The 17,298-nt window shown below is 42.4% G+C and overlaps 1 protein-coding gene across 1 annotated transcript in view; it reads right to left on the bottom strand.

Moving 5' to 3' along the window:
* slc36a1 (solute carrier family 36 member 1) overlaps positions 1-9,620 on the bottom strand; it is a 181,519-nt gene extending 171,899 nt beyond the window's left edge. The window contains 1 exon segment of the mRNA XM_084331234.1: positions 9,484-9,620. Coding sequence (XP_084187360.1) covers positions 9,484-9,517 — 34 coding nt within the window. The 5' untranslated portion in view covers positions 9,518-9,620.
* Between the last annotated feature and the right edge of the window lie 7,678 nt (positions 9,621-17,298).

The raw sequence follows: 17,298 nt of genomic DNA, 5'->3' as shown, positions 1-17,298 counted from the left end.
AACTGTAAAATGTCCCACCTCCAGTACATACTCTTTGATAACTACGTATGAGGGATACTTGCTAAAAATGTGTGCGTATATCGGTCATTATATCAACATCGAACTTATTTTACTCCCAAATATTGGTATCGGCATCAAAGATCCAGTATCGGTCGGGCTCTGGAGGAAATTCGATCCGAGTGACTTTGACCGTGGAGTGATCGCTGGGGCCACACAGGGTGTCTCAGAAACTGCTGATCTCCTGGGATTTTCACACACAACAGTCTCTACTCTAGAGTTTACAGTGAATGGTGCACAAAAAAACATCCAATGAGCAGCAGTTCTGTGAGCAAAAACACCTCGTTAATGAGAGATAGAGGAGAACAAACAGACTGGTTCTTGTTAATGAGAGAGATCAGAGGAGAACGACCAGACTGGTTCTAGTTCATGAGAGAGATCAGAGGAGAAAGACCAGAATGGTTCTAGTTAATGAGAGAGATCAGAGGAGAACGACCAGACTGGTTCTAGTTAATGAGAGAGATCAGAGGAGAACGACCAGACTGGTGGTGGAAAGTAAGTATTTGTACTCGAGTACTGTACGTACATTTTTGAGCTACTTGTACTTTCATTTTAGGGAACTTTATACTTTTACTCCACCACATTTCAAGGGAAATATTGTACTTTTTACTCCACTACATGTATCTGAACCCATCAGTTACTAGTTACTTTGAAGAAAGGGATTTTGCATAGAAAACATAATATACAAAATAAATTATTAATGAAGATTATATGAAGAGCTGCTGGAGAGGTTGAGAAAGAGAAAGATGGAGTTGTGCGGGCACGTGCTGAGAGGATCCAGCGGGGAGATGTTCAAGAAGGTGGTGATGGGGAAGGTGGATGGAAAGAGAGGAAGTGGAAGACCAAGAAGAGGCTGGGTAGACGACGTCTGTGATTGGAGCGGAGTCACGGAGTTGGAGAGAAGAAGTGGGGACAGAATGGGTCGGAACGAAGAAGCCACAATGATGATGACGATGATGATGCTGATATACTTTCACATTTGAAGCCTGTCAACTTCAAGAGGACGTAATCAGAGCAGCATAACTGGACCACGTACCACTTTAACATCACCTTTAAATCAGAGCAGCATAACTGGACCACATACCACTTCAACACATCCTATAGAGGTCAATGGATACACAAACGTCATGTAGAATGTGTACTTTTACTTTAGTTACTTAAGTACATTCAATAGCAAATACTTCTCTACTTTTACTTAAGTAAGGGAACTGTGTACTTCTTCCACCACTGAACAGTGGCATGAAGAAGAGCATCTCGCTGGCGCTCTGAACGGACACACACACGGAAACACATCAAACCTTGAAGTGGACGGACCACAGCAGAAAACCAGACTGGTTCCTCCCTCACTAAAGTGGCCACTGAGTGTATAAATATAATATATTATATTGTGGTGACTCACTTATCACGCACAATGATGCAGACATTCACTGGACTATATATATAGTCAGAGTTGGGACGGGCATGAGCGCACACACACACAGAAAGGGAGAATGGCTTATATGAACTATCCATTATTTATTTATTTTTTGCCATAGTTTGTCTCTCCTGCCCATGTAAAGCGTCTTTGAGCACCTGGAAAAGCGCTATATAAAATAGATGTATTATTATTATTATTATTATTATTATTATTATTATTATTATTATTATTATTATTATTATTATTATTATTATTATTATTATTATTATTATTATTATTATTATTATTATTATTATTATTATTATTATTATTATTATTATTATTATTATTATTATTATTATTATTATTATTATTATTATTATTATCCAGTTCATATATCAACTTATACTATCCAGTTCGTTTTTATATAATTTAGCTAGCTCGCCAACGTTAGTGATTAAAGCTAACTTTATAAAAATAAAAAATTTAAATCTTTTTTTCTTTTATAATAATTATCTTTTTTTTATTATAATTTGTTCACTACTGGTTCCTTAAATCTACTGTCCATAAAACAGTTCCAAACGAACCAACAAACCATGCATTGTTGAGGTGGTTCAAATTAAACAGGCATGAATGGAACATGTTAATTTCCACAGATTACACGGCACTACTGCACCACATGTTCAATGTTACGGTGGTAATAAGTCATGCTCAGCGAGGCACAGGCCAGGCAGTAACCATAATAAACAACATTTATATGCTTTTTTTTTTATCTATAATCTGGTTTAAAGGTCAGGCATGTAATATGATTACTGTCCAGTGGCTCAGGAGGTAGAGTGGTGTCTTGTAATCTGAAGGTTCGCAGTTCGATTCCGGCTTCTCCTGACGCCATGTTCAACTGTCATTGAGCAAGACACTTAACCCCTAACTGGCCGTTATGTCCCAACGACGTTGCTTCCCCAGTGTTTTGTTTGTCTCCATCTTGTTTCATTCCTCCAGTCAAGAACACCAGTGATCCACCATTCGTCACTGCCATTCATTCCTGCCCCTCCATTGGTGGACTACCTTTCCAAACCTCACCCGATTGGTCGATGGGTTTCAGGATCCCTGCACCCAATCCTGGATCACCACACCCTTCATAAACCCTGGCTGATCATTTATCTTGCTCTCTCTTTCATTGTGATTAGGCCGCTGTTGTGGTGTGGGCCCTTTGTTTGGTTACCGTTCGCTCTGGTCGTTGTTTGGACTGTTGGTGGCCAATGGCCATAGAGCTTGTGTTATTGAATGTATTTGACTTTGATTGTTTTGTTGTCTGTTCTGCCTTGTATTATATGACTAATGTGTATTTTTCTCATTTTCAGGAAGCACCGATGGGGTGAGCCGCCACATCATTTTCGTATCGTTTTCTCCTGTTTTTGTTAGTTAATGGTTTTAGGCTACTGAATGTATTTTCCTTTGTTTTGAGATAGTGGTGTTTGTTTGTTGTTCTGGCAGTTACCTGTGCTTCCTTTTTATGTCAATAAATATCCTTTTAGTTTACAAACCTGGTCATCCTTTCTGTCATCCAATATGTATGTTGCTTGCAGCCCATTTACTCCGAGACCTCAGGGGTCGTAACACTGGCCTTCGCCATCGGTGTGAATGTGGGGTACAATTTTGAACTGTAAAATATCCCACCTCCAGTACATATCTTTGTCACAAACTCTTTGTTAACAAGGTTTGAGGGATCCTTGCTAAAAATGCATGAGATATATCTATCGAACTTTTTTTTCTTATCGGTATCTGCCTATCTATTGCTGGTGCCACACATGGTGGTTTTAGTATCTCAAACTGCTGATCTCCTGGGATTTCCACACGCGTATACAGTGAATGGTGCACAAAAAAACATCCAATGAGCAGCAGTTCTGTGGGCAAAAGCGCCTCGTTAATGGGAGATCAGAACGACCGGACGGGTTCTTAACGAGATCAGAGGGGAATGACCAGACTGGTTCTTGTTAATGAGATCATAATGTCCAGACTGGTTCTTAACGAGAGAGATCAGAGGCCGGGGAACGACCAGACTGGTTCTTGTTAATGAGATCAGAATGTCCAGACTGGTTCTTAACAAGAGGGATCAGATGAGAACGACCAGACTGGTTCCTCCCTCCCTAATACAGTGGCCACTGAGTGTATATACCATATAACTGGTTCCCTAAATCTACTGTCCATAAAACATTTTGAAACGAAGCAACAAACCATGCATTTTCCTTAGATGAAATAGTGGTTCAAGTTACATGCATTGAATGAATGGAACATGTTAATTTCCACAGATTATACGGCACTACTGCACCCCATGTTCAATGTTACGGTGGTAATGAGTCATGCTCAGCAAGGCACAGGCCAAATGTATATGCTTTTTATCTATAATCTGGTTTATAGGCCAGGCTTGTAATATGATTACTGTTAAGCGGTGGCTCAGGAAGTAGAGCAGTGTCGAAGGAGGTTCCCAGTTCGATTCCGACTTCATGTCGAAGTGTCCTTGAGCAAGACACTTGACTCCTAACTGCTCCCGATGAGCTAGTTGGCTCCTTTTGCATGGCTGCCTTCGCTGTCTGTGTTGACTGAATGTGAGGCACAAGTTGTAAAGTACTTTGTGTAGTAGGAAGGCTTGTTAAAACATGCTATATAAATGCAATCCATTAACCGCTTACCATTTCGATAACAAAAAGAACAATGCCGTCATTTACAAAGTTTAACTCGGACTGCAAGTGTTTCAGCGGGGAAGCAAACCTATAAACATGGATCACACCATGACAGGGACACGCAAACGGGAGCACATCACTCCTGTCCTCGCCTCCCTCTATTGGCTGCCTGTGCAGTCTAGGATACATTTTAAGATCCTGTTTGCTTATAAAGCAATGAATGGTCTGGCCCCACCCCTACCTCACGAGATCCTGCACCCCTACACCCCATTACGGTCTCTGAGGTCTGCTGACCAGTCCCTCCTTGTTGTCCCCAAAACCTGGCTAAAGAACAGGGGGGACCGTGCGTTTGCGGTTATAGCCCCCAAACTCAGGAACGAGTTGCCCCCCCACATTAGGCAGGCCCCAACCCTCCCAATGTTTAAATCTCATCTAAAAACACATCTGTTCTCCCTAGCGTTTAAAAATAAATTACAGTCTGCTGCCGTGATCCGTTTGTAGTTCTGTGTGCATTGTATTGTGATTAGTCTGTTTTTTTTACTGGATTGATTGATTGTGAAGCACTTTGGTCAACTAAACGTTGTTTTTAAACGTACTATATAAATAAAGTTTGATTGGATGGATGGATGTGAACAGTTTTCTAAATGTGTTCATGCACCTTGCGCGACAAATGAAGTTCCCTTGGGGAAAATATAAAGTTCCTTTAAGTCTAAAGTCATCTTTAGACGGAGTACTTAAAAACTGAGTTCATGGCAGAGTAGAGTTCTCTGGAAAGGTGTCGAGCCGGACAAAAGGAGAGTGAAAATAACCCTGTGGCTGGCCTGACCCACTTTCTAACCTTGGAGAAGAACAGGAGCTAACGCCGTCTCTGTTCTGTGTCAAGTGAAGCTGGAGAGTTGCCAGAGCAACAGCCATGGTACCTCTTTCCTCACCTGTCCACAAGGTGGCGATCACTCTGATCCGAGTCGTTTAACAAATCAATCCCGATTTTACAAGTACAAGTTAACCCTTTCACTACCACACTACAGAAGGTTAACCTTTGACTACCACACTACAGACGGTTAACCCTTTCACTGTATTGTCGCAGTGAAAGGGTTAACCCATTGGTAGTGTGGTAGTGAAAGGGTTAATGAAGCAAATCCAATATAGGTCTGATATGCTTAGCACTGCTAAGAAAGAGAACCAATGCCTACATCACAGCTTTCCCTGAATGGTTTTCCGGAATTTGATCGGGCTTTAGCTGATACCGATCATCAATTAAAATATTATGCTGTGATCGCCTCTGATCCGACGCCTACCTACCAGAGAGGTGTTTTTCGCACAAGATGCATGGTAGCAGGATTCCCGCGTATGCTTCTCTCTGCAGTAGGGTTGCCACGGTGATGTGGAATCTCCCATGACTATTAAACTCATGACAACACCGGTATCATCTGCGACACCGGACATTTTACAAAATCTATAGAGAGCTTACTTTGACCTTTAACGCTATGCGGCTAGACTGCTCCGCTCTGTCAGTCCATCTACGTCTGTTTTTAAATCATTTTCAATGATTAGTATTGATAAATAGAGTTGACGTTAGGTTCAAATAAACCAACGGACAGTAATACCTTCCGTCACTTTTCTATCTGTTCATTCATTGACTGACGGACCAATGTAGCTGCAGCCTTATTTAGCACATCGTGCAAACATACTGTTGCTGGTCTGGCCTGGTCCTCTGAGCTTCTGCTTTAGGGTTTAATCCGAAAACCTCCGCTATCACTTGATGAATTGAAAATGGAGGACCCTTATGTAAACAAGACGAAAGTCTTTTTCTGGCCGTCATCCTCTTAGCAGTAGTTTGTATTGAGCTCAGTGGCGTAGGGGAGACCCCTGAACCCCCCGCGGTGCGGGGGAGCCCCGGAGTTTAGGGGGCCCCGCCCCCACTGTAGGCTATCATCTTAGATTTCGTACTAACGCAGGAACAGGGCGTAGAGGGCGGGCCCCCCCCCCTCCCTGCTATGTTGCTAAGCACCCCATCCCCGTCATGTGTACACTGTAGAATTATTTGCTCACCTGCGATAGGGCTAGCCGGCTGATAACTAATGTTAATTGGCAGGCAGGGCAGCGTTCAAAACAAAGCGGGAAGCGCCGGTAAAAATGAAGCGCAAATACCTGAGCGGTGCTCAGAAAAACAAGATGAGAGCGAAAGGCGAACAGGAGACGGCAAAGCCAAAAATAACATCATTGTTCCAGCAGAGGTAGACTGACTATCGTTACTGAAGATGCATCGGCAGTAAGCTCCCCACCCAGCCCGGCCACCGCTAGCAACCCCCGGTCAGCTCTGAGTCCAGGCAGACAGCAGACACGCATCCCTGTCAGGACACCATCCACGCTACAGCTGCCCAGACAGGTTAGAATAATAGAACGTTTTATTCGCCATAACCAGTACGAGTAGGCTACAGGTTACATTGGAATTGGAATCTAATCCGTACATTTTTTAGTACATGGTTTAAATTGTGCACATAACGCGCCATAAGTTCTATGGTAGATAAGAAATTACCGAACAGCCAGCACAAAATTATGTTGTGTCTGTCCATTATGTTTGTTACTTTTGTTATTTCCCCCCCTATGTAAAGCGACCTTGGGTCTTTTGAAAGGCGCTATATAAAATGAAGCTATTATTATTATTATTATTATTATTATTATTATTATTATTATTAAAGTTTCTAGTATTGAGAGCCGACGCGCGCACACCACAGTCTAGATTTAAAGAGTGTTGTACTTTGCGCAGAAGAATGCCAGGAGACGTGCTCGTATAAAATAATAGGCCTACTACAATAGAAAGCAGCTCCTGACTGCATCCTCTACTATGTAGCCTATAGGATGAGTTTTTTTTCTTTTTTCTAGGCTACCTTTCTTTTATACAGAATTATGTTATGTGAACCGTTCCGTTGTGTGAACTCAAATTATGATATGGCTATAACGTTCTACAATACCTTCATGTTACAAAAAATACAAAGCCACTTGTATTTGTCAAAGAATGATGCCTGAAAAAATAAACATTTAAAAAAAAAATGCTTTAAGTGGCCGCGATGTCTATGATCTATCCCGTGTCACTTTATTATTGATTTAGGGGAGTGGGCGGGGCCTAGGGGTGGACGGTATGGTCTAAAATGTATATCACGGTATAATTTGAAGCATAGACGGTAACTGTATATATCACGGTATCATCGTTTTTGATTAAAAAAAAATTATTTTATATAATTTTTTTTTTTTATATAAAATATATATATTATATAATTAGACTTGTACTTGTATTATCTGCGAGACATCGCCACCACGCAACAAGCTCCACTGTCTGTGTGTACTCTAGTAGCCTCCAGCTACGGCCAGGATTCTCCGGAGCTGCACCTGGACCTATACTCGAGTAGCCTCGAGCAGAGCTACGGCCAGGATTCTCCGGCGCTGCACCTGGACCCTATTGTATTGGTATAACGTTAGCAAGCCCTCAGCTCGAATACGCATCGAATCAGTGTTATAAGACATTGATATCAGGAGCTATCTGTAGCTAATGCTAGCCGGATATATAACGTTAACAGTGAATTATTTAGTTCAATGGGACATTTCGTTTTGAACGGTGAACTAACTTGCGTTAACGTGAGCTAACAGCTAACAGGTAGCACACACGTCTCTAGTACTAGACTTTGTGGAGCGTTTGTTGATGTCAGGAGCTATCGGTAGCTGGCCGACTAGATACCGTTCGGTTAGACAATGCCCCATGTATTAAACTAAAAGTGAATAGTTGACTGGGTCATTTTGTAACGGTAGCTAAGCTAACGTTAGCTCAGGGAGACGCCGACAGCTTCCGTGTCCCGTCCCACTAGACTACTAGACCCGTGTTTACATGCGTGCGGTAGGGGCTGGCACGCCCACTGCGCGAAGCCTCCTAAATAACTTTTTCCAGTTTGCACATATCTATTATCTATGACTAATTCTATCTATTTTTAGGGGCAAATGCGAGTGAAATAGTTGCGCTGTGGTTACATGACGTCATTGCTATTTTAGAGCTGCACTACCGGTTACACGGTATAGTCAAAATCCATACAGTAGAGCAAATTCATACCGTTTATACCGTATACCGTTTATACCGTCCACCCCTAGCGGGGCCCCATGGTCCGACCTTGCGGGGGAGCCCCGACATATTGTGCAACGCCACTGATTGAGCTCAATTGTACCCATTCTGCAATCTGTTAATAAAGTGTTCAATCAATCAATCGTTGTGTAACGTATCGTCTCTAGAGCCTTCTTTCTCTCCTTCACGTGAAGTTAAAACTAAGTGAAAGTGAAACCAAAAAAATAGCTGCTGTCAGCACGTTCAGTTTATGATGTCTGATTTACACGCTTGACAACACGTTTAGTATTTTACAAATTAGCGTTTTTTTTCATTTGAATGTGGGCACCGATATGCAAAAATGAACTAGATGGGTTTTATTTCTATAAAAACCAAGTGACGACGGTATTACCGCAGCAAGCATACTCTGTCTGCAGTGTAAAGATGATCATGTCGGCGTCGTCGACGCACACACTCCGTGGTCCACTTCCCCTCCCCCGCTAATGGGTTTGGGATGTTATTCAATATGGGGAACCCTCTGTGTGAAGAGGTGGAGTGGATACTGGACGGGGCCCTGAAAAGGAGGTGGAGTGGATACTGGACAGGGCCCTGAGGCCCCCCCCCCCCCACTCAACCCCACCCCACCTACCCAACCTCCTCCAATGTACAGTTTCTACGTCAAATATATACTCTCTTTTCTGGACTCTTTTTGTATCACAAACAAAAATGGGGGACCCTGATGTAAACAAGACGAAAGTCTTTCTCTGGTCTGCATCCCCTTAACAATTGTATGTATTGAGCTGTACTGTACTGTACCCATTCTGCAATCTGTTAATAAAGTTTTCAATCAATCAATCAATCGATCGTGGCTGGAATGGGAAGCGGGCGTCGGCGATGGAATGTGGAAAGACCTCAGCAGCTCTAGCACTTTAAACATGTCTGCTAAACAAACATGCCTCTGTTTGTTGTCTATAGATCGGGGCGTTCCAAAAACGTTTCCATGTCAAGGAAAATAGATAAACATTAGGCCACGGCCCCCCGGTCTGAGAAGATTTTAGTTGCTATGATTTAGTCCAGAACACCATAGAGTGTGAAACCTATGATCAGAACAGTCTTATTCTTATACATTAATCTTCTATTGAATGAAATAGTAGTGAGTTTAGTGACATTTAACTATTCCTCATTTAGCTGGGGACTCCCTGGAAACCAGACTCCACTTTGAGAATCACATTACCTCACAGCTCAAACCATGACAATACCTTCATCGCGAAAGTCAGTGTTGATGGAGGCCATCTGGTGGATATCCTCTCTCCCAGCCTCAGGTGGCTGTGGCTGGGTAATTATCCTCTCTCCCAGCCTCAGGTGGCTGTGGCTGGGTAATTATCCTCTCTCCCAGCCTCTGGTCGCTGTGGCTGGGTAATTATCCTCTCTCCCAGCCTCTGGTGGCTGTGTGTGGGTAGGTAATAGTTATCCTCTCTCCCAGCCTCTGGTGGCTATGTGTGGGTAGGTAATCGTTATCCTCTCTCCCAGCCTCTGGTAGCTGTGTGTGGGTAGGTAATAGTTATCCTCTCTCCCAGCCTCTGGTGGCTGTGTGTGGGTAGGTAATAGTTATCCTCTCTCCCAGCCTCTGGTGGCTGTGTGTGGGTAGGTAATAGTTATCCTCTCTCCCAGCCTCTGGTGGCTGTGGCTGGGTAGGTAATAGTTATCCTCTCTCCCAGCCTCTGGTGGCTGGGTAAGTATCTTCTGTCCCCACCTCTGGTGTCTGTGTGGCTGGGTAGCTAATTATCTTCTCTCTCCACGTCTGGTTGCTTTGTCTCTGGGCAGTTATCCTCTGTGTGGCTGGACATGTATCCTCTGTCCCCACCGCTGGTTGCTGTGTGTCTGGAAAGGTATCCTCTGTCCCCACCGCTGGTTGCTGTGTGGCTCGATAGGTATCCTCTCTCCCAGCCTCTCAGGTCCTACTGCTGGCTGGTCAAAATATTCCACATTGACAAATGTCCACTGTAGAGAATAGAAGTAACACTTAGTTGGTTCAGCGATATATTTAGCTAAAGCAGGTTGTGCCCAACATGTTTTCATGTGGTGGCCGGGCCAAGAGACAAAACAAAGGCCATGGGTCAGGATTTGGAGTAGGAGTGGGGGGGGGGGGGGGTGTTGGCGGGGGTTGTGTTCGGACATTTACAGGGGCCAGTTTCGAGTTGCAGTCTCCCTTAGGTGTTTTTTGAGAGTGTTTTTGAAAGTGGGTAGTGATTCACATTCCTTTACAGCTTTGGGTAGGGCGTTCCACATTGATGTGGCATAATTGCGAAACGTGTTTAGTCCCTTGTTTGAGCCGAATCTGGGTTTAACATGATTTGTGGAGCTCCCTCTGGTGTTGTGATCGTGGTATTCACTGACCTTTGGGAAGTATTTAGTCATGTACATGGGTACCTTGGTCGTGTAGTGTATCTTGTAGACCAGGCCCATTGCAAGTTGCTGTACTCTGTCGTCTACTCTAAGCCATCCTAGGTTGTCAAAGTGGGCAGGGGTGAGGTGGGTTCTAGGAGTAAGGTCAAGCAGTAGTCTGACCAGTTTGTTTTGAGATGTTTGTAATTTTGTTTTTAGCGCCTTTGAGGTGCTTTGGTACCATGAGGTGCAAGCATAGTCGTAGTACCCTTGAATGAGTGCTCCTGCTAGAGTCTTCAGGGTATTCTTGTTTACCAGTGAGGAGATCCGGTACAAGAAACGAGTTCGTTGGTTGACTTTTTTTATTACATTGGATGCCATTTTGTCACAGGAAAGATTTGCCTCTAGGATGGAACCCAGGTAGGTAATATCTTCTTTCCTTGTGACAATATTGTCACCCACTGTAACTGAGAAGCCGTCGGTCTTGCTGAGTTTGTTATTTGAACCGAAGAGAATGGACTCTGTTTTGCCCATGTGTAATGATAGTTTGTTATCAGCGAGCCATATGCAGATTTTGCTTAGTTCTGAGCTGAGGGTTTTTTCAACCTGTAATTTGTTCTTGTCAGAGACCAGCAGGGCTGAGTCGTCCGCAAACAGGAACAAGTTGCAGTCACAAGCTGACGACATGTCATTTGCATAAATTAGGAACAGTAGCGGACCTAGTATGCTTCCTTGTGGAACACCACAGTTTACTGTGAGGGGGGGGGATAGGGTACCGTTTACCTCCACCATCTGCTCTCTCCCCTCCAGGTAGGATTGCATCCAGCTCACTGATAGACTATCAAAACCAATTGCTTTTAGCTTGTCAATCAGAATGGTGTGATTGACAGTGTCGAAGGCCTTTTGTAGGTCCAGCATGACCATGCCGCAGTATTTGCCCGCGTCCACCTCTTGTTTGATGTGGTCGTTTAAATAGAGAAGGCATGTGTCAGTGGAGTGGGATGTTCTGAAGCCAGATTGGAATTCGTAGATTAGATTTTTTTCCGCAAGGTATTTTTCGACCTGTTCGTATACAATTTTTTCCATGACTTTCGAGATGGAGGTAAGGATAGAAACAGGGCGGTAGTTGCCTGGGTCTAATTTACTGCCTTTTTTGTGCAGAGGGGTCACTCTCGCTATTTTGAAGTCCTTGGGGACGTGTCCCTGTTTTATAGAGAGGTTTATTATGTGTGTGATGACTGGGGTGATGGCGGCTGCTGAGTCTCTGAGGAATTTGGAGGGGATGTTGTCATGGCCAGTGGCCTTGTTAGGTTGGAGGGCGCTCAGTTTTTTGAGTACCTCATCTGTTGTTACCATTTCCAGTTTGAAGTCGTCTTTGTGGACCCCTAGGTTTTTGTAGTAAGCTACTATGTGTTCTACCCCATAATGCCCTGAGTGGGAGGGTAGTTTGTTTACCAGTGTTGTGGCTATGTTTGTGAAGAAACTATTTAAGTAATTGGCTACATCCAGCTTTTCTGTGATGAGCGTGTTGTCCGTCTTTATGTTTATGTTTGAGAATCTGGTTTTAAGTTTTTTACTGCAGCCTAGTTGGTTATTGAGTAATTTCCAAAGTTCACGCGGTTTGTTTTTGTTTTCCTCGGTTTTGTCATTGATGAATTTTTTCTTTGCTGTTTTGATCATGGAGTTTACATCATTTCTTAGTCTGTTTCTTTGCAGTTTGAGTTCAGTCACGTGGGCTTGGAGTTCACTGCTCGTGCTTATGTTAAGCTTTGACTGACTTTTACGAAACTCAGAGCATTTTTTGTCTCTGGTTTTCATAGCGGTCAGTATTTCAGCGTGCATCCACGGCTCAGCGCGATTTTTTACCTTAACTTTATGACTTTAAAGTTACATTTCACTCATAATGCACTTATGATGCCTGACTAAGCACCTTCAGCGAGTATTACTAAAAAAAAAACTAGTCCTATATCCCTGGGCACACATTAATCAGAATTACAGATTAGGACTCCGGCTAGTTAATTACTCCATCCTCTCACAGCAATCACTGAAGTACAACAACCCAAGATAATCACACCATTTTTAAACTCAACGTTTAAACTAAACTAAACTAAGCCAAGGACTCCCTCGGAGGGAATATGTGCCAGCTGAGGTTACGATGTCATCAAAGAGGCTTCGATCCATTCGTTTTAGCTATAGTGCTGATTAAAAAATAGTTCACTGGGCGAAGGAGGACACTACTGGATCTTGGAGGTCATGAGAAGAATCGGGAGAATTGGAAGGATATATATAATAAGACATGAAGAAGAGAACTATAGGCTCTGTTACCATTATTGTTACCCGTACTGTTATCTATCTATACTGTACAAACTCTTTTTTGTTGCCTATAATCAATTGATACCCGTCTCTACTGCCTTCACTGTCTACATCTGCCTTACACTGTAATCATAACCTACCTCAAACTATAGTCTACACATATAACTCTGTATGATAGCATGTACAATAATGCTGTGTGTATATATATATAGATAGATAGATAGATAGATAGATAGATAGATAGATAGATAGATAGATAGATAGATAGATAGATAGATAGATAGATAGATAGATAGATAGATAGATAGATAGATATCTGTCAGTCTGAATATACCTGCATATAATCATTTTACATACATGTAGGCTATATATGGATTGGATATCTTTACCTACTCTTACTAGTTATTTATATTATTTATGTATACATACCTGTATCACTGTACATAATAATACTATAACACTGTACATACATTCAGATACTCAGTACACACATTCACTATTACTCAGTTGTACTCATTTATATATACCTTATCTATATATATAGTTTAATCACCTGCACATTGTTAATGCACTTACAGTTTAATTTGCACTCTGGTTAGATGCCAACTTATTTTCATTGTAGGCTATACTGTACGTTTGAATCAAATCTAATGGGTGAAGATGAAGACAGTCTCTGTATCCCAGTTATAACGTGTTAGTTAATAAGCTACATGTCTTTGACACATAGCAACATAATAGCCACGGTGTCCTGTTGTTGTCGGTGTGGTCGGTTAGCTGTCTGACCTCTGTATCTGACAGGCTATAAGGCTGCTCGTATAGATCTATAATATAGATCTGTAAACAACAATCACCTGAAATGACATAATAATAATATCACAGAGGACGTCAGGTTACCTTGTTTTGGCTAACTCGTCTTCTTTTTGGCTGAGTCGTCTTCTTGCTTCTCTCTCTGGTAACACAGGGATGTGTTGTAGTGTTGATATTACATATTACCGGCACGCGGCACCGTTACATGTATGTACAGTAGGTGCTCCGGTCAGTCAGGGTGATAACAGCGGTTTGATTCAGCGGGGCTGCGGGTCGGTGAGGCGGCGAGACGGGAGGTCGGTCACGTGACCCGCATAGTCACGTGATAAAGTAAAAAATAAATAAGGTAAAGCAGTGTTTTTTTTATCATCTATTTATCGAAGCGGATCTCCGTCCGTGCTGGTAAAAACATTGTTATTGTTTGTTTTGGTAAATGAATGTAATATAAAAATGTCACCAGAGCGGTTACGGCCCCATTCTCAAATTAATGTAATTCTCGAAGTCAACTTCCTGTCTTTTTATCTTTCTGGCTTGGGGGGAAACATGCACTTTTAGAATCACCAGAAAGGCTTTCGAAATAGTGAAATGCCATGTTGACCTCAATATTTTCAAAACAAATGATATGAAAAGGTTATGAAATGAACAAGAATTTGATCAAATATGTAATAAAAACGGAGCTCAACGCATACATTTGATCAGTAGAAATCCGTTTGTTTCCCCAATACCAAGATGGCGGCGGTCTCGTGACGTCAGAGTGTCTTCGAGACTGTAACATTTCCGGAACCGGTTTATTGGGGGGCGGGGCACTGCAGAGATTTTTCAGCGTTTGTTTTATGTTAGCGGTAGCCAGGGTGCACGGAGTCTGCACATTCCTTTGATGATGCTACTTTTAGGAGGCGAACCGCTGCTCCGGTGACCCAGGTGGACCGAACCGAGCACACCTCATCCTCCTTCCCTCAGCAAGTACAAGGAAGAGGCGAAAGTCCACATCATCCAGGCAGTAACCCACATCACTACAGCAATGACAGTGAGCTCTTATGATTGATATTTTATTTACTATTAAGTTAAATCTTATTGTGACTAAATGTAGCCTGTGTTAGTCAGCTAGCTAACTTCTCATCATGCTAACGTCAACTAGCTGAGCTAGAAAACAAACCCAAGCTTGCTAGCTGGCTAACGTTAGCTGCCTAGCTTTAGCAAGCAAACTGTTTGGCTAACAGTCTAACATTATTAACAGGGGCAGTGGTGCTAGTAGGCAGAGATCAGCTGACATTCATTATTGTCATAATTTTCGCCTGCAGTTAACTATGTGTGCTAATGTTAATGTGTTGGCAGCAGGACTGAACCTGCTCTGCACGTCGAGGCTAACAGCTAATCGTAATACTCACATCATAGCTAGGTAATCATGGTATCTGTGGTGTTTTTGGAGTGGGTATACTGTGATTCCCTCCCAGCCTCACACACACCCGTCCTGGAGCACCATTAATTCATGATTAATTGAAAATGGGGGACCCTGATGTAAACAAGACGAAAGTATTTCTCTGTTCTCCATCCCCCAATTGTGTGTATTGAGCTGTACTGTGTACTGTACCCATTCTGCAATCTGTTAATAAAGTTTTCAATCAATCAAACCACTGGGGCTTGAGGCACTGACATGCATTACAATAAACTATGACTGACATGCATTACAATAAACTATGACTGACATGCATTACAATAAACTATGACTGACATGCATTACAATAAACTATGACAGACATGCATTACAATAAACTGGGTTCCTGGGATACTGAAAAGTTACCATTTACTATTGTTGTTTTCAATTGCAGGGTCAAATATATTTACTATTCAAAGAAGCATCTGCTAGGCTTCTGTTTGATTTACAGTGCTTTTAAAAGAAATCGTAGAATTTATGATGACAATGAGACTAGCCAATTGTGGTAGATTTAACCTCCCTTTGACTGAGATTGATTTGCAGTTGAAACATTTCATCATTTGCGTACGTATGGTTAAGGACTGGGGGTGAGTTATTTCCTTGAAGCATTTGCAATTGAAAAGTGGGTAATTCATTCTGTTGTCATCTCCCTGATAGAAGCACGAGTTTGAGGTGGCCATGACGTGCGAGGGGTGCTCAGGTGCCGTCACCAGAGTCCTCAACAAGCTGGGCGGTGAGTAGAGATCTGTTCTGTCTAACTTCACAATGCTATTTCTGTCATTGAAGTAAAGAAAATATTTTGTCATTTAAAGGGGAACTTCACAGTTTTGCACACATTAATTTCGTTTGACAGTTATTGAGAGTAAATGTCATTGGGGACATTGATTGAATTCTTGTGTTAGTTACAGCTCAATGAAATGATGATAATAATAATAACTTTATTTTTATAGCACCTTTCATACATGGATTGCAGCTCAAAGTCAGCTTCACAGCCAATTGCATAAAATTAACATAGGCATACAATTAGCATACAATTAACAGAATAAAAGCAATGTAGAAAGTGCAGACATAAGATAGAATAGGCATAAAATAAGTACAATAAGTACAGTGTTGCTCGAAAGCATGTGAAGCCCCCCCCCCCCCCAGCCCCCGGAACAGCCAGTTCCTCAAACACCCCATATATCAATCCCCACCACATCCCCCCTCACACCCCCTGATAAAGCACGTCATGACAGAAGGAAAACACAAACAGCCCGCGCATCACTCACACTGCCATGCACGGCGACGGGAGTGCCACCTGCTATTTTATCATCTACATCATTTCACGGAGGATTCAATGTCCCCATGACATCACTGGTGGCCATATTCAAACTCATTTACTCTCAATAACTGTCAAACTAAATGAATGTGTGAAAAACTGTTTAGAGTTTTTGGATGCGTCTGAGATTATGTGTAAAATAAATCAGCATTGTTTTTTGGTGAAGTGCCCCTTTAAGTACCTCCTTTCAATGTATTCTTATGCTGCTCAGCCTAAACTGTCCCAAGACACACCATCATGTTACCTCTAATGTAGCACTAGAGTCTGTGTGCTTCTGTTTCACGAGGCTTTCCAAGTCTTAGACGAATTCTCCCAAGCCGCTTGGTTCTAGTTTCATCAAAGGCTACACGTTAAAAAACAAACTAACACACATGCTGGCACTCAGTCGTTACTTCTACAGTCTAATAGAATAGAATGATCTCTATTGTCATTATACTTTCAGGTGCAATGTCACATGACTTCTCTCAATAAAAGCAAGCCATAAAAACTAACGACAGACAGTACCAGAAATAGTGTCAGAGAAGCAGCGGTAGTTAAAAAACAAAAAAAACAACAACTGTTCAATAAATATAATTAAGAGAAGTGCAAATAAATGAGATGGGCGTAGGCCCGAGCTGCTCCCATAAGCCAGGGCTCTGTGTCAACACACACACTAGAGCAGTGCTTCTCAAACTTTTTCTGTCAGGCCCCCCTTTGGCGGACCAAAATATTTTGGGCCCCCCCCCCTCGCCCCAACAAAATAGTCATGAAATGGGCCATGTTTAAATTTATTGAAATAACACCAATATCGTGACCTTTCAAATTGTGCAACCACTT

The sequence above is a fragment of the Notolepis coatsorum genome (genome assembly GCF_963971535.1).
Source record: "Notolepis coatsorum genome assembly, chromosome: 16".
In the NCBI taxonomy this organism is placed as follows: domain Eukaryota; kingdom Metazoa; phylum Chordata; class Actinopteri; order Aulopiformes; family Paralepididae; genus Notolepis; species Notolepis coatsorum.
The sequence above is the reverse complement of the archived record's forward strand: the minus strand, read 5'-3'. Positions and strand labels throughout refer to the sequence as shown.